We start from the raw sequence: 20,760 nt of genomic DNA on the forward strand, positions 1-20,760 counted from the left end.
AATAAAACGTCTCATAGTGAGCAGTGAGCAGCCACCAGGCACCGACATCTGACTCAAGAACAATGAGACTGAAGCGTCTGCAATAAGACCACCTCAAAAGGATTTGCCCTGCTGGCCATGAGATAAGACCTTATTGGCTGCTTTGAGAGCAGGAGAGAGCAAAACCAGCAAAATGAAGTGGGCCTTTTATCTCTGCTCACTGAGAGCTAAACTCATTAAAATTCATTTTACAGCACAGAAGAAGTCATCATATTCAGAACTTTTTCACACTGCCTTTGGGAAAACGGCTGGAAGTCAATCAGATGGGGAGCTGGCTTGACAGTGCTCAGTTTGAGCTTCAATTCAGACAGGAATAATGTGCAAACTGCTGTGTGGGAGTCTCATCAAGGAGTCCCACGGAGATGATGTCTGCATGCTTGTCAGAGAGAGCAGCTACCTGCCAGGTAAAATGTTCACAATGAGAAATGATATTATATAGACACATGGAATAAGAATCTTTGCCGTGTCTGTTTGGTGCCTTTGAGCTTCTCTTCTACTACTTAAAAACATCCCTTATTCAAAGTGTTTTCCTCTGCAGTTACAATGAAATGCTTTTATTTCCAGGGTTAGAAAGACAGCTAGGGGATGGACCCTTCAACGAGTTTATTAAATCCTGCTGAATCTACTTCCTTAACTTAAAGAGGAGGTTTGCTTATAAAAGTAAGCTTAAAATGGAAAAAGAAAAAAAAGATATTATGTGCTTCTTAATGTATGCCACTGCCTTATAAAAGAAATTACACTTTTAGAGAATACATCTAAGCATAAGTATAAGTATTGTCTAGGAAAAACTCTAAGGAAGAACAATTAGAATTTTTTAAAGATGTTTAAGGGGAAAGAATCTAAAAAATTTGTTTATTCTTCCAAGTCAAACAACACAGAGTCGCTGTTGTTTACTTACTTCCACGCATTATTTCTGCAGTAGTGCTTGCAATTATTGCCCTCCTTTTATCAGCACCTAAGGTAACCAACTTTTATCAGCAGAGACCATTCTCACCTTGAAAACCTTGTTTGAGTTCTTTAACTGCAAGCTTTGAGGAACTTTTTCCTGCATCTGGCAGCTGTTGGGTTAAATTCCCCTTTGTATTCAGTTACTTTACTTTTTTATTGTGTAGATTTCTGCAGTGTCTGAAGCATTCTTTGTAGGTTTTATGTATATTGTCTTTTAAAAAATGTGCGAAGTCCTCCACTATACCTTTAAGAAGTACTATGTGATGTAGCACAATGTGAGAACATGTGAATTACTCAAAAATGATTTGTTTTTGTTGATTTGCTCTATAAGAGAGGGATGCTTTTTTCAACTCCAGTTAGATCAGCCACATACTCTGCTCTAAACTCTTGGTTTTATTCAAGCCACAAACTTTTTTAGTAAACAAGTTCAGCTTTAGCTGAGAGTTACATGAGTTTGATATAGGCTATTCTGACCTTTTTCTTTTTATTTAAAGCTAAATTAATCCAATCAGTATCTGCACCTTGCTACACTCACTGCATTCATTTTGAAAAGCCAAATCCATTAGCAAGGTACTAATAACATTAAAATGATTATCATCTGCTAAAACCTTAAAAGCTCACTGATTAAGCCTTTGTCCTGGTTCCATTTGTTTGTCCTTGAAAAAAACTCCAGAGCCATGAAGAGCTGGAGCGACAGCAGCCATGGCTTCAAACTAAAAGGACAAATGCGATAAATACCAGAGTGGTAACTCATCATCTTCCTGGAAGGAACAACATATCAGCGGCTTACATGAGCACACACACACACACCCATACTACTGCGATACAGATCTTTATTAAAAACACTGTGGCTGAAAAGTAAAACATTCTAAAAATGCAGCAAGAGCTAAAGTGAATTAGGAGCAATGAAATAAAAGCATGGGTATTGAATCAAATCAGGGGCCCATTCTAGCAGCACTTACCATGCATGAAATGAGCTGCTAATTAGCTTGTAATCAAACAGTGCAGCTCTTGTGAGCCTAATGGGAACCCATTTGCAAGTGAGAGTGTTTTCCTCAGAGTGCATTACCAAAACATCTCCTTCCGTCTTTGAAAACATTTTCTTAAGCAAGCAAAACCCGACTGCTCTGAAGGCAGTAATGGATCAGGCTGCAGAACCATGAACAGTGGCACACTTTGTCTTATATGACTGATGCTGCAGCAAACCACACAGCAGGTAGCCAATCATATCTGTCAAATTAAAGGTTGGAAGCAAAGCTTCTGTTAGTTTATTATCTTCCAAGTTACCTTCTAACTTCTTATTGCATGGATTTATTCATGATTAATCTGTTAGTTTGCTCTTTTTTTATCATGTTCACATAATGCCCCAAACTCTCCAGTGTATTTAAGATAAACATATACAATCACCTGCTAATAGATAAAGAATGTAAAAAAGTGTCTAAAATAAGTGTTCAAATTTTGCAGTTTGCTTTTGATGCCGTTTATTCAGTAATTTGAAGCCATCCCTTTATTTTGGAAACACCTTGAAATCTAAAATATCTTTTGAAGCTTTGATTGTTGCAAAATGGGATAAAACATTATAAAAAATAGAAAGATTTCTGTAAACACTTATAAAAGATGAATCACACTCAGTTTCCTTTTCCAGCATAATTTCTCTCTCTGCAATTTATTCCTCACTGACCTCCCCGGTTCTTTTCAACAAAGTGTAGATATTGTAGAATTCTTTGGGGAAAAAAAGGTTTCAGTAGTTAAGTAATAGAAAATCTGTATAAAAGTTACCACTTCTTACTGTCTTATCATGTCGTCTTCATTGGACGTGAGCCTTCTTGCCTAAATTATTAAAGAACCAGAGCCGTCCCATATGTTTCACTTTAATTGGTCCAAATGAATTCTTACAGAAAGCTGGATCAAAGACGAGGCATCTCTGTGCCTCAGATAGGAGAGCAGTTGGAAAAGCACAGCGGAGGTACATTTAAGCATAAAGGCCTTAATGAGAATCTCACTGTCTGGATTTGCAACTTTTAAAAAAAAAAAAAAAAAAAGAGGCAGAAGTTCAATAACCATCTGACCTTCTTTTGAAAGGAACAGCAGATTTCCTTCACAAAGAAATTTTTTTCCCAAACCAACCAGGTGTGTAAAAAAAAAAAAAAAAAACTCAATAAAATACAAGGGATAAAGAAGCAATCAGAGATAAACACTGTAATAAATACAATCAAAGTTGAACAGATTATTAAAATGTAGTTTTCATAAAGCTCATCAGCAGAGGGAAGTGCATCAAAGGATCCTGGTAGATGGCTGCTCTAAGGAAGAGTATTGCTCTCACTTCAGAAAATAAATTTTTGCTAATTATATTGTATAAATGTGATAATTATATTGTATAAATGTGATGGTATATGGTATAAATGTGATAATTATATTGTATAAACGTGATAATTATTAGCAAAAATTTATTTTCTCAAGTGACAGAAGTATGCTTCCGTACTGCTCTGACTTTAACCTGGAAAAAAAAGAAACTGGATGAGGAAAATGGAGGCAAAGGAGATGGCTCACTAAATCATGATTGAAACATTGTTTTAGCAGCTTGGACTCTGTGACTTTCTGATTTTCCTCCAGATTCTGGAAACTTTATATCCAGATGAAATGCAAAACGTGCTTTTGTCTGAGAAGAAGGCGTTCAATCTAGTTTCAGAGTATTTTACATAGAAACACTTTGTGACACCCAGGAAACTCAAGAATGGACCTCTCCTTCCAAATAATCTCAAGTTGTCGCTGTATTTGCTCCTTGCAAAGCTTTTTCTTCCACTTAACTTTCTTATAATCATGCATGAAAACATCCCTTTGTAAAAAAAAAAAATCCTCCCTAGAAATGTGAGTTTGTGCTCCCCCCTTCTCACCAGTATACCAGTGACTGTTTGCACGGCAGCATTCAAGTCAGCAGTCACTTCATTGTTGGTCGACCATAATTTATTCATCTTAGGCAATATTCCAACTTTCTGTGAAGCTACATTTTTGTAATTTAATTATCTATTAACAGCAAGAATCACATATTGATAGTTGCAGTTAAAACAGGATTTATTCAGATGCACATTTAGCACATGCACAACTTTTTAAAGAGGTCCGTCAATAGAAACCATCAGTCAAAACATTAATTCATGCATACATAACTTCCATCAATAACTGGTGATAATGGCTGAAATTTTGTTATGCAAAATTTATATTTCCTTTGTGCGTACTTGGATGTGTTCCGCTTAAAATTACAATTTCTTTAATTTCAATGGATTTTTTTCAACACATTTTTACGCTCATCTGCAGGACCACCAGTTGTTTCCGTCTAACAATAATCATCTGTTTTTTTTTCCTGTTTTGTATAAAAAAATAATAAAAAAAAAGATTTCAAAGAACCTAACTAATAAGTTGAAAAGCAGAGTAACCATTTTGTGTGAAAAATAATGTTTAATTCTGTGCATATCTGTACACATTTAAAACAACACTAGATATATAAATCTATATCTTTGTTTAATACACAGACTTTTACATTATAAACACCATGACCCACATTTCATGGATTTTTGTTTTCCAATTATATCAACAGACAGACAAATAGACAGACTGTAACTTGACCTTAAGGACAATATTTGGACATGATTTCGGCCCATGGGAATCTGCACACTTTAAATTCCTTGCTTGTGCCGGCAAGTTGGTTGTCAGGTTGACATTTTATTGGCAGGCCTAACTCGTCTGTGACTATATGTTCAGTGACAACAGCAAAGTGACTCCCCAAGGTTTCCAAGGCAGCTGATTGTAGGCGGCATTCTCAGGAAACACCAGCATTATCCATTTGTTCTAAGAGAAAAGAAAATCTGAAACTTTGCTCATTTCCACAATATTGTCTGTTTTCTCTTTCTCTCACTGCATATAAAGCAGCTTGCATGAGAAAAAAAATGTTTTCAGTTGCAAAACACTGTTCATCAACAAGATCTTCTAAGATACTATTGCTTCCCTCTGTGTTTCAGGATCATACTAAGTGTCAAAAGTGGAGAACTAAACCTTTTTTGATTGTAATGTGAAGGAGAGCTTTGCTTACAAGGCCAGAGAGTCTTATAGCATGTGTATGTTGCTGAACTCACACAGCTAACTGTTATTGTTACTCTTGCCAATTAAGAACAGGCTAATAATAAACCTAATGATGATGTTTTGTTTTCCGTGTCCCATCTGGAGAACTGGACTCAACCAAGGCTGATATAACAGCTTCGCTAAAGCCAGGTGATTGTTGATACATTCCTTTTATCATGAATATATGATGCTCTAACTCACAACATGGCTTCACTTTGCCTAATCTTACCTCTGTGTTGTACCCTAGTGTTCCCCTTTCAGTTCAGTTTGCTCTGAAAGCTCTAAACAAACCTTTTATACCCATAATATATAAAGTAGTTTATATTTATCATGATAGTAAAGTTTTCTTCAATCAATTGTTACGTCCACCAGGCTTGTTCGGTGGGGGTAAAATTAAAGAAGACCACACAAGGATTTTATTATTAACTGAAAATTGAAATTTATCAAATAATACTAAATAAATTAAATATGAAAAAGGGATAAATAAAATGGGAAATAGAGAATGGATTAATGCAAAACCCATAACTAAACAGAAACAAGCAAATGCAAAAAACCCAACCATAGGATACGAATCAAACCAAACCAAACCAAACCAAACCAAACCAAACCAAACCAAACCAAACCAAACCAAACCAAACCAAACCAAATCAAATGAGGTTCTGAGGAGGTAAGAGGGAAAAGCATCCTGTCTGCTGCTTGTATGACAGCTTTTAAAGCATACAAGCAAAATTAGGGCAAAACAGAACACCTGCAGAAGGTCTGCCTCAAGAACCCTGCAAGAAAAAGGGTAGAAACCCACTGCAGCCGTAACACAGTTAAAAAGAACAAAGATGAAAGAAAAGCTTAAATCTAATAAATCATCAAATCAAATTTTATTATCTTTATCATATGTGGAATCGTCATTAGATTTACAGTTAGTTTATTTTAAAATAATAAGACTTTTTAACTGTTTTTAAATAACTTTTTTATGTTTTATAAACAAACAAAGATAATCTAAGTAGCTACAAAATGCAGTTTAAATTAGAATATTAAACATGGGGGTTTAGGACAATCAGAACCTAATTGCCCCTGTGTGAGACAGAACCTGCCTCTGATTAGCTCTAATGTTTTAAATTAGTGTTTAGATTCACCAAACATATCCATGCTTAATAACTGACAGAATAACATGATAAAGTTATCATTTTAACAGAACAGGAATGCCTGGTTGAACCGTTAGTAGCAGTCAGATGGTCCTGATTTTAAATCACACCCTGAGGTCTTTCTGCATAGAATTAACATGTTCTGCCTGGTTATCTGGGTACTCTGGTTTTCTCCAACTATTATCCTTAGGCTGACGGGTCATTCTACTTCATCTTTTGGTATGAGTGTGTGTCCATGGTTGTGCGTCTCTGTGTTGCCCTTTGATGACTTCTTGACCTGGTCAAGTTATATCCCATTGGTACTTGCTATATTATAAATAGGACCCCCCATGGCTCTCTGCAAGACAAGAAGATGGACTGATTGAACTGAATCTCTCTGATATGAAAAGGGCTAGAATATCTCAAAAACACAGTACTTGATCTAATAAAATTCAAGCACAGATAAAAAAAATGGTTTGCATAAATCAGCATCACCATTTCTATGACATTTGGAAGCAAACAGAGAAAACTGCTGCGAGAACCATTATTTGCAAATCTGGAAAACCAGGAACAGTGGAGAAAGCAAAAAGAAGGGACCAGATCTATCCACACTGACGTCAGTTATTACAAATACTAGATGGCAGTCATGCTGTAAGATTGGACAGCCTTTTCCCTCGGTAAATATCTATTTTAAAACCGCTTTCTGAATTTATTCTGGTTATCTTTGTTTGAGAATAAAATCTGTTTAACCACAACAAACATCCAAGAGTAAAAAAACAAAACAAAAAAAACCCCCTGAAAAAATAAGTAAATATACATTAATGTACGGAAGAGGATTAGGGCCACTGAAAAAAAAAGTTAACTGATTTTTAAATTTTATTTCAGTATAATATGAGAAAAAAAGTCAGAATTCTCACTTTTTTCTCAGAATTCTCACTTTAATCTCAAAATTCCGAATTTAATTTTTTGAATTCTGACTTTAATCTTAGAATTCTGACTTTAATCTCAGAATTCTGACTGAATTCTGACAGCTAACAAACATGTTAGCATCAAGCCGTAGTCATGTCTGTTTTAGAGAGTAGCTCTCTTGTTTTAATGACCCTCTGCTCTTTCAATAATGAAATAGCCTCACCGGGGACCCTTCAGGCATGTAAAAAGTCACCTAATTCCATCATTTTCCACCAGTGTGTTACTGGCCCTCACAAATAACTCACATCTTTGTCAGTGAAGCTGAAGCTGAGTGCTCACACATCTCTTCCTTCATGGTGGATACATTAAGATCCAAAATTCTGAGAAAAAAGTCAGAATTCTGAGATTAAAGTCAGAATTCTGACTTTTTTCCCATATTAAACTGAAATAAAATGTAAAAATCAGTTAACTTTTTCTTTATATATATATATATATATATATATATATATATATAAATTAAATCTATAAAAGGGCAAATTCTTTTTCACACCAGTGTGTTTTAGATAAATCACCCTCTTTGATGTTCAGGGAAGCTTAACCTCTTTAGAAAGTGAAGGGGTTTTCCTTTGAAAATTAGAACCAGGCTAGAAACTAGAACTGGGCTTCAGAGAATTCAACTGGAGTTTCATTAAAAAAAAAACAACCAAAAATGCTCTCAAACTAAGTACAAAATTCCTCATCTCAAACCATCTCATAAATGTTTCTCAAAACTCAAAGCATGAATCATTTGTTACCTTATAATTTGCTGGCTATAGCATGTGTGAACAACATTAAATATGCTTCATACATCCTGCAGTGCTACACTAAAACTTGAAAAATCCAGCCTTGCTTGTTTAAAATGGCCCTAAGCAATCATGGAAGGAAGGCAAAGCCCACTTAAAGAAAGAAGATGAAGGCGTGCTCTCAGCTTTGTCAGGGCCAACCTGACCCTCAGAAATTGTTTCGTAAAAAGTGTCAAACCACTTATGCACAGCTGGTGTGCAAATGGCTTCAATTCAGTCCAGAAAAATGAAAGCCCTGAAAAATCCACATGTAGTGTTTATAAAGTCATGATCAAACCTATTTAATGTTTAAAGAATTAGTGACACTGGCCTCTACAGTAACTTAAACAGTTTAATTTCTTGAAAAGCTTCATTAAAAAAAAACTGACTAAAAACCTTATCTGTTCTGCAAATTTCTTCTTTAAGAATACATTTATAAAATTATTCTTAAAAGTTCTTGTCAGCTGCTCACAGAATCATTGCCTTTATTGTTTGTTCTGCTGCACCTTGCGGATGTTACTTATCTTTCTCATTATGGATCTCTCCTCTCCATCTTGATCACTTATCTTTCATATGTCTGTATCTTTCAAAAGCCCATCTGCCCATAAGTGGAAATCATTTGTCACCTTGCTAAGGATATTGGCTGCTGAGCTAAACTGTGTCTAGATCCATTTGTCTTTTATTGATAGACGAAAAACAACATCATTCATTCATGTTTACTTTTTCATTTAATATACTTTATTTCACACATTTCTATTTGGATATAGATTTAGCTCAGAGAAATCTTGTACTTGTACACATGGACAAACTCCAGTTAATTTGTTGAAAATATACCTCAGAGTCTCTTTGTCTCTGTTTTTGCTTTCTTTGGTGTAGCTTCCAGTCATAATTAGGAGTAAACCTACAGAGATCCCTTCCACCCCCCCAATTCAAATCACTCAGACAACATTTTGTACTGACTGGTTTTCAAATGAGCTTTGCTTGTATGTAGTGTCCTCTGGTTCTAAGCTGCATCCTTTAGCCAATCTGGACTGTTTCCCAGATGAACCAATGGAGAAATGGAAGCAGGAGGCATAGGAGAAAGCCAGCAGGAGTAGGAAGCAAACAACACTGAAAATGACAATAATGACGATGGTGTGTAGCTCCATGTGGTGCCTCTCTTCAGGAGCCAGCGTCGTAGAGGCCTGGACGCTCAGAGCTGTTGGCGTAGCGATGAAACTGTTTGGAAACAATGGCTTGACAGAGGCAAAGTGCGGCACTACTGACATGATGAGGAGTTGTAGTTCCTTACGTGGGCTAGCTGGGCTCACTGTAGATGATACCTTAAGAAGAGACACACATCCAATCATCCAGGTTACCACATTTCAAACAGGTTCATCATGGTGGAGTGTGGGCTGTTTTAACTATCAGCTTCTCTAAATGACTTTAAAATGCAGAAGCCAATGAGTCTCACTGCTTATCTAAAAACCTCATTGATTATCGGTAAAGTAAATTTAAAGATCAATCACTAACATTTCATGGACATAAAAACCCGTACCACAAAGGAGTCAGAGGACATTGTTTATTGAATGACTAAACATGGAACTATCAGTTCAACATAGAGCAGGAATTATTGTAATCAGGGAGGAATACAATGTTTAGAGTCCAGCACCTCTGGAGATGATTTTTTCCCCCACAACTACACAATTCTAAGAAAAAAAAAAAATTAATTTTAAGATTCAGGCAGAGTCAAAAGATTCCAGATAAGCAGCCCTAAATTGCATCCGCTATCTTTTTTTCTACGTCTGATTATTGTTCATGGGATCTACAAAGATTTCCCCCGCAATTGTAAAGAGGTGCAAGTCGCCATCTCTGTCAGATGAAGATGCAGATGCACGCTCTGATGCACACTCTGATGCATGCTCGGTAAAGAGGAAGGGAGGAAAACAGCATCTTGGGTCTTTGTCCGTTCTTGGTCCTCTGTTCTTGTGAATTGGTACAGTGCAAGACAAGAACATGAGAAGGCACAGGAAAGCATGTTGTTTTTAACTCTGAGCCTTTGATTTTACTAGTGTTTCAAATTTTGAAACATGAATGAAAGAAATATGGATGCAAAAATGTTTGAGACAAGACAATTAAAGGATTGTAAACACTGCCTTGACTTAAAAGGCGATGGCGATCCTTAAAGTTCTGGATTGCTTCTTTTCTAACCTCTGGTTGGAGCTAGCTGTGCTACATTGCTAATGTTACAGCTTTTAGCTAAATGAAAAAAGGCAGAGTTTAATGCTCTGGTGTTTCATCCCAATCTATTATGCAGTGTAATGCAGTTTTGGCTTTGTTGTTCGACCCTTGGCTCTGTTGCTGAAGCCTGAGGAGCCTCCAGCTATTAGCACTAAATATTTAAAGGTATATAGGAGGATTTTTGCAGAAAGGGAGAAGACCCTCTTTACTTAAAAAAAATGCACATGCACAACCCTGTACCTGCTCCCAAGAGGGAACACCTATTAAAGGTGTGTGAGAGCATGCACAAGTCCATTTCTCCTCGTGCTTGCTTTGTTAAAAAGTTTGCATCGTTCATACAAGCTTACTTTCCATAAGAAGATTTGCAATTTTTCCACTATGTCAGACTCACCATTGGTAAGTGAAAATGGGGACGAGCACATAGGACGGCCTTATGTAAACATATCATAAAGATGATTGACAATTAGGAGGACCACTTATTTTGATGATCCACCTGGAAAAAGAACATCCTCCACTATATCTGTAACATTGAATTTAAAAGTAAGGAAAACCTTTAGAGTGATAAATTATAAAATATATTTTTAAACCGCCTTTGGCACTTGGATTAGCTTTACTATGTTAAGGTTGTTATTACCTGACAGCACTGTTTTAAGAAACGTGCTTCCTAGCTGCTTTTTTAAATCAATGCTCTGATTCTTTCTTTTGCTCTTACCTGCAGCGTCAGAAAGCTGTGCTGTTGTTCGATATCTTCGTTGCCGGATTCAAGGTTTTCTTTTGGTGAGCACAGATTGGGGAATTATCAGAAATGAACGAACAAAAAGAGAGGGAGGGCTGGTGAGCAATGGAGAAGAGAGGTGGCTGGAGGACCACAAATAACAGGGAGGGCTGCCATGGCAACACAGGATAAGGGACTGCCAGTATGACAGTGACATCATAACACCTCAGTATGCTGTCATTTATGATGTACAATAAGTGTAGATGTTTTAAACAAACGAAAGAGAGGTTTAGGTAAAGCATAAACAGAGGTGAAGATAAGAAAATGTGGCCTAAAGTGAAGCTTCTAATTAATTGACGTCAGGAGATAAAAGTGTTTCCCTGAGCAGAAGGTCCAGGATAACAGCAAAGAGATTCCTTGGTGTTTTGGAGAATAATTATTCAGAGCCTTTGGTGAAGCCACCTGTCATCTTAAAAAAGCCTCAATGCATGCCACAAAATGCTGTCTTACCTCCTCTCCTTTCTCCCTATCCCTGCTCTGTCTGCCTCCTTCAAACTACAATAATGATCTATTTTTCACAACAAGTAATTGGTGTGGGACCCCCTGGTGAGGTACAAGGGGGAGCTCAAAAGCAACCGAGTACTGAAAATGTTCCATCTTACTTCGGATTATAGAAGAAAAAGAACAAATTCAAGAACATTTATTGACTAACCTAAAAATAGAAAAACTTATAAACAACAGAAAAAAAGGGAACAAGTAGTCATTAGCATACTTTAATGAGTAAAAGGACACAGAATGGACTCGGCCAGCTGTTGATTTCAGAGTGCTTTCAGGTGGTTAATTATGTCTTTACACAATGGAAACAAAGGATCCATTACATCCAAATGCAATTAGGAAGAGCCGAAAGGGGAATTCAGGGAAAGTTTTTTTTTTTGCATTCACCAAGGTCAGTCAAACAAACAATACATAAGGAATAATGACAGGATTATGTGAGCCCCTCTGACAAATGTCCCCTAAGAATAGGTAGCTGACAGAGACCTGAAAATCAATGGTCTGAACACATCTTACAAAGTGCATAAAAACAGGCTTTGTCCCTCCGAACTGCTTCCACCTTGTAGGTGATTTGCATTTCTGTCGGAGGAACAAACAGCGTTCACAGCTGGATGGAAGAGGTATCATGTGACAAAAAGAAAAAAACAAACTGTCGATGAAAACTAGAAATAATGCAGTGAGAAGGGCAGTCAGCAATGTAATAAGTCCCAAGATTAACATATAAAACGTTTCAAGAAAAAAATAAAAACAACTTTCTGCTGAAATTACTCAGTCTCGCTCTGTTGGTGTAATTTCCTGCACTGTTTGCTCTGCTATGCCATTAAGATTTGATATCTTGTTTGCTATGCCATGTAAGTATGTAATTCTAAACTGTTTTTTCTTTCAGTCTTGCTGCTCAGCTTGTCTTCCTCTTGAATTAAAGTAAGCACTTGTCAGATTAGCTCATGATTGTTTCATTCTAAAGCATTTTGACATTAATTCAGTTTCTGTCCATCACATATAATTCAGCTTTTTCTTTTTTTGTCCTTGAAATCCGTCTCTCCTGCCTAAATATGGTGGTAAGTCTAAGATATGGACATTTTGATTGTAGAAGTACAAATATGATTCAAAAACATATGCTACACAAAACAGAAATGACTAATTTTATTGTCGAAATGCATACTTTACACATACACACGGACACGCCCACACAAACTACTAATGTATGGCAACACACTAACATTTCATTTCAAAATGATAATACCTAAAAGGCTAATACATTTTAGAGCTAGAGGTACTTCTTTATCGACTACTTTGGAAAAATATTCATAAAAATAACAATTCATAAAAACAAAGTTGTTCCAATCTATGGGGTGAGCTGAGTGCATCATTAATAAATGAAGTCAATCCCATTGTGTGATGCTGATGCTCTGATTGACTCTGGTCAGTGTTGTTTGGGACTGTGCTTTATTTCTTCCTGTTCACAATGTTGTTGCAAATCCAGTTCATTCCATCCTGTTGGGAAAATTAAATATGAATTACATATACTAATCACTGTTATGCATAAATGCAAATATACTCTAAATAGAACTGCTGTCCTGATTTTTCAGTACATGCTCATGCTTAACTCTAAAAAAAAATCATATTTGTTCAATCTTTTCCCATTCTGTAACATTACAGACCCTACATCTAATTTCATCTATCTGGATATATTGCTACAAAAAAAGTAGTTCATAAGATGTCAAAATAGTCTGATTTGAATAAATCAATGCAGTGCACAACCATCTTCTTGGGAATATTTATTCTAGCTTCCCACATCTGATACTTTTTTTTCTACCATTATTCTTTGAAAACATCAGCTATCATGTCTTACCCTACATATTCAATCTTATTGAGGTCTAAACTTTGACGAGGTCATTCTAACACATCAGTGTGCTTTGATCTCTATAGCTCAGGCTGTATGTTTATGCTATCGTCCTGCCACAACGTAAATCTCCACTTCATTCCAAAGTCTCTGATTCTTTCAGGGATTGCGCTGCTTTTAAATTGATCAAATTTCTCCAAAACCTTAAGGCTTTGCCATCCTTCATGTGAATATCCCAACAGCATGAGGCTGCCGCCACCATGCTTCCATGTAGAATAAAACAATCTATTTTGGTTTCATCTAAGCAGATCACTCTACTCATTTTCATGTGGATTAAAGCTAATTTACTTCTACTGTACAAATATGCAGTCAGCAGTCTAGTTGTTAAAAAAAAAAGAAAAAAGAAAAGGGATGGTGGAATATTATTTTTTTTGGAAGCATATATAACCTAATTAATATAGTCTATTAAATAGTGTTGCCCCGATACCGATACCAGTATCGGTCGGGGCCCCAATACTGCACTAAAATGGTGGTATTGGTATCGGCAAGTACCAACAAATAGGGCACTAATTTTATTATTTTGAGAGCCAAAAGTTTATTCAACTATTGTCACCCATTCCAGGTAAAACGTTCTTCTGGATTCCCTTTGTATTAGTCTTTTTTCTGTTTCACAAAGGTAGGCAGCAGCTTGACAAAGCCATGATGGCAATTATTTTACATCAAACTAGTATGCAGTTCTTCATATATACACACACACACATCAATTTCAAACAGATGGTACCAGTATGGTATTGGTATCTGCAGATACTGCACAACCAGGTATCGGGGCCAAAAATCGGCATCAGTGCAACACTAATATTTACCAATAGCAATATGCATGGTATGGTTGTTACATGTCAGGTACTGCAGTCATTGACCTTGACCGAAGCAGTCCTTCCCTGGACTGGCATGGCTTCCCTGGACAAATTTCCCACTGGGATCAGCTTCATAGTTATGGTAGGTCACTTCTTTTATTTTATTTATTTTGCTCAGGCTACTCATAAGCCCACAGCCCACCATGTATTTATTGCCATTAATGTTAATATATAGCAGAAATGTTACAAGTGTTGTAATAAAGTGTCACAGGGGATGGTATAGGGGGATGGTGATTTAAGAAGGGGGATACCATCCCGAGTACTGTATGCACTACTTTGTGTTGTGTGTCTTCTGTCCAATAAAATCCTATCAAAATGTGCAGAAGTTTTTGGTTGTAATGTGACAAAAAGAATTAAGAATGTAGTTGTTGCTCATTACCTGAACTCCCTCCCCAGACACAGCTGAGCAGGCCTGAATTTGCCATTCTCTGTCCCGGTACGTATGCAGGTTGAGCCCCTCAGCAATCTCACTGGCCGGTGATGCTGTTGCCAGATCCTGCTTGTTAGCAAAGATGAGCACCGGAACGCCCTTTAAATTCTCCTCATCGATCAGCTCGGACAGCTCCTGCACAAACAACCTTTGAGAGCCATGCAGACTGACGAAATAAAATGTTTGATGAAGAATGCTGATGTATGTCTCCAAATTAAATTTTAAGTTGCTTGGTTAGTAGAGGAGTTTGATTATGCTCCAAACTTGTAAATGAATAGGATACACTTGTTCAGTTTAATCTAATATTGAGTAATTGCTGAATATTGCTAGGGGCAAAAATTTAAAACAACATCCCAATTGATGCTTCCCACTCATTACAGGTATTACTATTAGACTAGCAGTCCCTTCCACATTAAGGACCTGTTTTATCTTCTTTATCATCCAGATCATCAACATGTTTGGTTTTATTGTTTGCATTTCAATTTAACGTCAACATTTTTATTTCTCAGATTAAGGATCGTGGGAAGCTTCATAACAATGTGGAAGTTGTAGGACGTAGTGCAAAATAAATGTATGATTAAAAAATTATTTGATGGAGCAAAAAGCACTTTGACCAATTTTTTGTCCATTTTTTGTCTTTACAGTATTATTTTTATCGACGACTAAAAGAAAAGTTGTTGGGCTTTTAGCTTCAGTCATATTAATATAGGATCACTGTTTTTCTTTACCTAATCGGAGGTTTCCTGGGCTGCATATCCCACCTAGAAAAAATTGGTTGAAACGACGTCATGACATGTGTCTAGATAACGTCTGCATTTAGTTGAAAAGGAAAAGGTGAAAAGCCGTAATTTTCAGGTTTTTAAAAGACGTATAAAACCCAATTTTAAATAACTATTTCTGAACTAGATCATGACTGTGAAGGAACGACCAAATTTATCCCAAGAAATGTCTAAATGACATCTAATGTTTGGTCTAATGTTAATGTAATGTATCAACAGAACTATTTTCCTTTTTATTGTCCTCTTTATTATGCCTATATGAAAAAAAATCACTGGGTCAGAAAGTGACTAATGATGCAGGGCCTCTTTTTTATACTTGTTCTGTTGTTACTCTGGGATCATGTTCTAAAGCAAGTGTAGCCTATGATAATAAACATAATTTTCATTTATTTCCAAATGGATTTTTCTCACAGTGAATAAATGAACTAATATGATAATTTTAGGGTTTTCTAGAATCTAAAGTGTAAGAAAGCAATTTTTGTTTCTTTTCTGTTAAATGTAGAGGACATCATTTTTGTTTTTGTGATCTTGTCTGAATGCTGAGGGTTACAGAATGTATTTCCAAGCTCACCAGTCCTGTCTCCTCAAACCTCTTCTTGTCTGCGCTGTCAATAACATAAATCTGCAAAAAATAAAAGATATACAGTTTCTTAAGCACTTAAAAATAAAACCATTAGCTTTATGCAAACATCAAATGAAACATTTTGCAATATTTAAGAAGCCAGATTGTGTTATTTGCAACCACTGGTAGATTTTCCTTGTTTTTTTCAATATCTATACATTTTTTTCTGATGTAGATGACCATCCTTATAGATACTCATTTGGATTAAAAGCATGTAAAAATGCCTTGAATTCGATCAACATGGCTCACCAAGAGGTCCGTGTTTTCCAGGTACTTTTTCCAAAAGGGTCTGATCTTCCTCTGTCCTCCAATGTCCCAAACATTGAGTTTCATACCATGAGAGGCAACACTCTTTATGTTAAAGCCCTGAAAGAAACCAGAGAGAGCAACATGTCACTGACAGCCAGAGGCAACTAGAGGAGAAGGCCCCCTAAAACATGTAACTAATAACTAATCTTTGCAGAGTCGTTCTCCATCACAAATATGTTGTGCATCAGTGAGAGATTGGTGATTAAGGGAAACAGAGCCAGAGTGTTGATCCGCAGACGTTTTTCACAACATCTTGCGCCCGTTTCACTTGGCAAAGTTGTGTAACGACATTATCCCAAGGGGCGGCTGAGGAGCAAATCTGAGGATAAGACCAGAAGGATCAAGCCAAGAGTATGGGCTGATGTGTCAAGTCTGATTTACTTTTGCAGCCACTGTCGCCACGTCTTTACTGGTCGACATCCACCCTGCCTGGAGAGCACTGACACTTGTCTGGGACCTGGCAGTACATCAACAATTTTCTTGGAAGAGTCAGATAAGGACATCAGATAATGACATTAGAGATTAGATGATTGCATCAGAGCAAGATGATAGGGAAAGGAAACCTCAGCTTTATGTGAATATATCCTACAGGAAAATGTGTTGGAGAGATAAAAAGCCAGGACGTGGTTATATAAGACTGTGAAGATGACTTAACCTCTATAAAATAAAACAAAGTCTTATTTCTATTCAACAAAGCCAACATCACAAAGACTGTTAACTCAAAAGCACAGAACACACTTTAAAAATGGGAAGCCATGATTGGTCGGCATGTAGACTGCATGTTAATCTGCCTTAATGACTTCCTCATACCTGTGTCGGTGTGATGGTGTTCACGTCCTCGGAGGCGAGGGTTTTCAGCAGTGTGGTCTTGCCTGCATTGTCCAAACCCAGCAGCACTATCCTGACCTCTTGCTCCGTGGAACCTTTCAGCTTCTCTATGACAGAGAGTAAGCCCTGCAGGGTGGAAGGCGTCAGGGGCAGGAGGTCAGATAAAAAGGCAAGGCGAGGAATGAACCACATTCTCACCAGTTACATAGCAGAGCATCTTTCAGTATGTGAGGGAATTAAGCACTTGACCAACTGGTTGATCTCAGTGAAGCGGCTGAATAAAAGAGACCAACCTGGTTTCCACCTGAAACCTAACAAAATCCTGACTGCTCTCTCTCTGATCTTAGATCAAAGATCTTCTTATAACTCATGTTTCTAAGTTTCAGTGCGCCTACCCCCCTTCGGAAAAAAAAAAAATCTTCTGAAGCTTCATTTAGAAAAGCACTGGCATCAGATGCTCCATTCATTTAATAGAACCCTGTTTAATGTGATTAGTCGGAAAGGTTGCAAAACAGTTTACATGGCACACCAGTGCTGCCACACTGCTGACAACATGCAGCAAATCTTTAAACGCAAATGACAGTGCTTGTGATTAACCCTACATCAAAGAGACCAATGTAACGGTATAATTAGAGTTGAACTGACGCAACCTGAGGAATCAGGATAATCCATCCTGGCTGAGAACGACAGAAAAACAATATTGAAATCCTGAATAGTTCATCTTGTGAGATTCATAACCACGGCAGGGAAACAAATTCATGTCGGCTCATGTTCGACTTTCTAAGTCGTGCTGTAGAAGATCAGATCACCTACCTTCTGAGCCTCTCCCATCTTGATGTGTGTCCTGTGGCCTTGGCTAACAGGCTGCAGCTACATTCTCCAGTGACACCCACACAGGTGTGTAAGCAATCCAGATCAGGCAGAGTATCTATCCGGACGACTAACCTGCAAACACTGCTTTTTTTACCCTCTCTCCTTCTCATAAAACTTTTCTAGGTTAAGTGCTATGAGTGTAAGTGATAATGTCTACCTGGGCGTCAACAGCTCCTTAGTGCCACTGCGAGCAGGAAGGGAGGGAGTATGGATGGGGACTAGGATTAGGAGGCCAGAATTAGCCCTAGCCATCCATGCAAAGGCCGCTCCATCCTCCTCCCTTCCCCCCACTCCTCGGTCCATCCCTCCATCTCCACTTTACAGTGGCTTTACCTGGATTATCCGTTCGCCACCTGCTGTAAGAGGAAGCTAAACAAACAGCCCCTTCCAGTCACATACACAGAAAATCATCCATATGGTTGCTTCTAATGCAAGAGACCCTGATCACTTATGACTAAGTGAGGACAAGTTTAACATCTATACATTTAGGGTCAAAACCGGAGTGTTTAATGAGAGCATTTCTGCTTTCGTCTGTCTCGTTCCTCATATGGTTTCCTTTTAGGGGAGTGGACAGATTTCTTGTTCAATATGGTATATCCATTGCAGCCTAGCCACCGTTAAGCTGCCCTGTGTAGAGAGTGCTTCTGTGAATAGAGCATCCAGCAGGATTAGTGACAATTAATCTCTATCCTGTATTTGGATTAAAATATTTCTAGGCCCTTTTCCGCAACCAAAGTAGTGTTATGTCACAAGAACTGTCCATACAGCAGGAAAACTAAGTATCTGACACATTTTTCATTGCATGTGTACTTCAAATAGGCCAAAAATATTGCAAAAAACCCAGAATAATCCATACAAAAGTTTAAAAAAATAAAGGCATACACAAATTAAATAGTTTCAAACAGTTTAATGATGCCAGAATTTAATGAAATATAGAGTTAAACATCAATATGGCTAATAAGTCCACTGGTGAGGTGGGATTTCGGTAACTTCCTTTACACAAAGGAGTCTTTTCCTCAACTCTGATCTTGTATTATATCTCTACATTTTCAGTCAGATTTATTTTCTTTGAAATCAACATACAATTTTCTTTGCAAAATTTGGAATTAATGTGGAAATTAAATGTTCTTCAGTACGTTGTAGACGGCTGCACTCTCCTATCAAAAATGTACCAGTACTGTCGTCCTTATATTAGAGAGTCTGCCAGAACCCTATAACTCTGGAACTAACCCCACACCATGATGCCCTCATCTCCAATTGCCCTGATACATTAGAATTGAATTAGGATTGAATTTATTTTCAGACAGAAAAAACAAAAAAGTGATCAGCAAACAGTAATTACAAAGAATCTCAATCACACCTTCATATTTATTGATTTAAGCATACAAACCATACCACATGTCTGTATAACAAATAGAAACTAATAATATAACCAAACTAATTGTATACACCTAAATCTTATTAATTCATATCTCCCTCTTGTTACTCAAGACGTAAATAATAAACTACAAAATTGTTTGACTTTATCAAAATTACATAATTCCTCAAATTGTAGCCATATTTTACTGGCTTGTCCAAAACTTCTGCCAAAACTTTAAATTAACTTCAAGCTTTTTTTTTTTCCACCAGTGAAGAGTGAGTTTAAATTGTGGCAAATTTGTTTTTCAGTGCATTTCTTTGAAAAAAGCCACCTTTCAAAATCTTAGTTTTAGCCGGTTTATGGTATATTTCTTTCCCCCGAAGTTCGGAGGTTCAGTCTGTTACTAAAGTCGTCAGTACGTTTTACAACAGCGAAGCTCTTGCCAGGCCTATATTGCTGTAAATGACTTCTTATTTTATTCGACCATGATGAAAATAAACTTTTCTATTGACCATCAATGTGAACCAAATCAGATCATATGCATTTGCACTGAGTAGATTTGTACTAAAACATACATTTTAAGCTGTATACTTGGGTTTTTATGCCTACAGTATTTACACCTGTACTTTGTTTATTCAATGCTTAGTCCCTAATTTCCCTAAATATCTTTTATTTTTATGTGTCCTACTTCATCTGGTGAGAACTTTGAAATTAATCTCTTTAAAAATAAGTAATCTTGAATAGAAAACTGGATATTCTCTCAATATGCTTGTCTTTGTCATCTTCCATCAGTGACCCCGACAGAGAATGGAGATTTTTTTCTCTTTAAAAAGAAAACACAATAAAAGTGCATAATAAAATAAAGTGTAGTATTCTTCACAGTTGAATGCAATGCGCTCTTTCCTTTAGTATCCTCTTGGAAATGGTATTTGACCAGGGTTCTGTGCGTTCCGTTCCAGCTCCCTCTGCCTTCTCCTCTCCTGGTGTTGAGCTGCCAAAACGCATGAGGTCACACTGATTAATGAGCACCCAGTACAAAATATGTAGCTCCAAGATTTGTGGTGATCATTATAAAACCCATCTCTTGTAAATAAACAAAACAAAACAAAAAAAACACTGACAAAGGGAACAAAACAAGAGGAATTAATCAAGCATGACCCATGGAGGTCTCAGACTGTCACATCATATCTAGTTACGGTAGTTCATGTTAAATGTTCCACTTTAATGCTTAGAAAATGTGCAAATCTAACTTAAGCTCTGGGCAAGGAGACAGATGAATGTTAACTCCAAGATGTGATAAATAGTTTCACGCTTTTCATGGTAAAAAGTTTGTTTACCAACTGATAAGGAAGAAAAAGACAGATGGA

The 20,760-nt window shown here is 37.0% G+C and overlaps 1 protein-coding gene across 1 annotated transcript; it reads right to left on the reverse strand.

Moving 5' to 3' along the window:
• Positions 1–11,839: 11,839 nt before the first annotated feature.
• Positions 11,840–18,175, reverse strand: LOC107094991 (ADP-ribosylation factor-like protein 3). Its single transcript, XM_015390939.1, has 6 exons — positions 17,974–18,175; positions 17,143–17,286; positions 16,273–16,389; positions 15,973–16,023; positions 14,572–14,757; positions 11,840–12,929 (listed from the first exon to the last, which is right to left on the reverse strand). Exons 1-6 carry the CDS (start codon positions 17,989–17,991, stop codon positions 12,882–12,884), a joined length of 564 nt encoding a protein of 187 aa, XP_015246425.1. The 5' UTR covers positions 17,992–18,175; the 3' UTR covers positions 11,840–12,881.
• Between the last annotated feature and the right edge of the window lie 2,585 nt (positions 18,176–20,760).

Source organism: Cyprinodon variegatus, unplaced genomic scaffold (genome assembly GCF_000732505.1).
Source record: "Cyprinodon variegatus isolate N-32 unplaced genomic scaffold, C_variegatus-1.0 Scaffold519, whole genome shotgun sequence".
Lineage (NCBI taxonomy): Eukaryota > Metazoa > Chordata > Actinopteri > Cyprinodontiformes > Cyprinodontidae > Cyprinodon > Cyprinodon variegatus.

Excerpts from the sequence above, each read along its gene's own strand:
- LOC107094991 (XM_015390939.1), bottom strand. Across the intron at positions 16,024-16,272 it reads TGGAAAACACGGACCTCTTG|ATTTATGTTATTGACAGCGC; the intron begins GTGAGCCATGTT and ends TATTTTTTGCAG. Across the intron at positions 14,758-15,972 it reads GGTTTGAGGAGACAGGACTG|GAGCTGTCCGAGCTGATCGA; the intron begins GTGAGCTTGGAA and ends TTGTTTGTGCAG.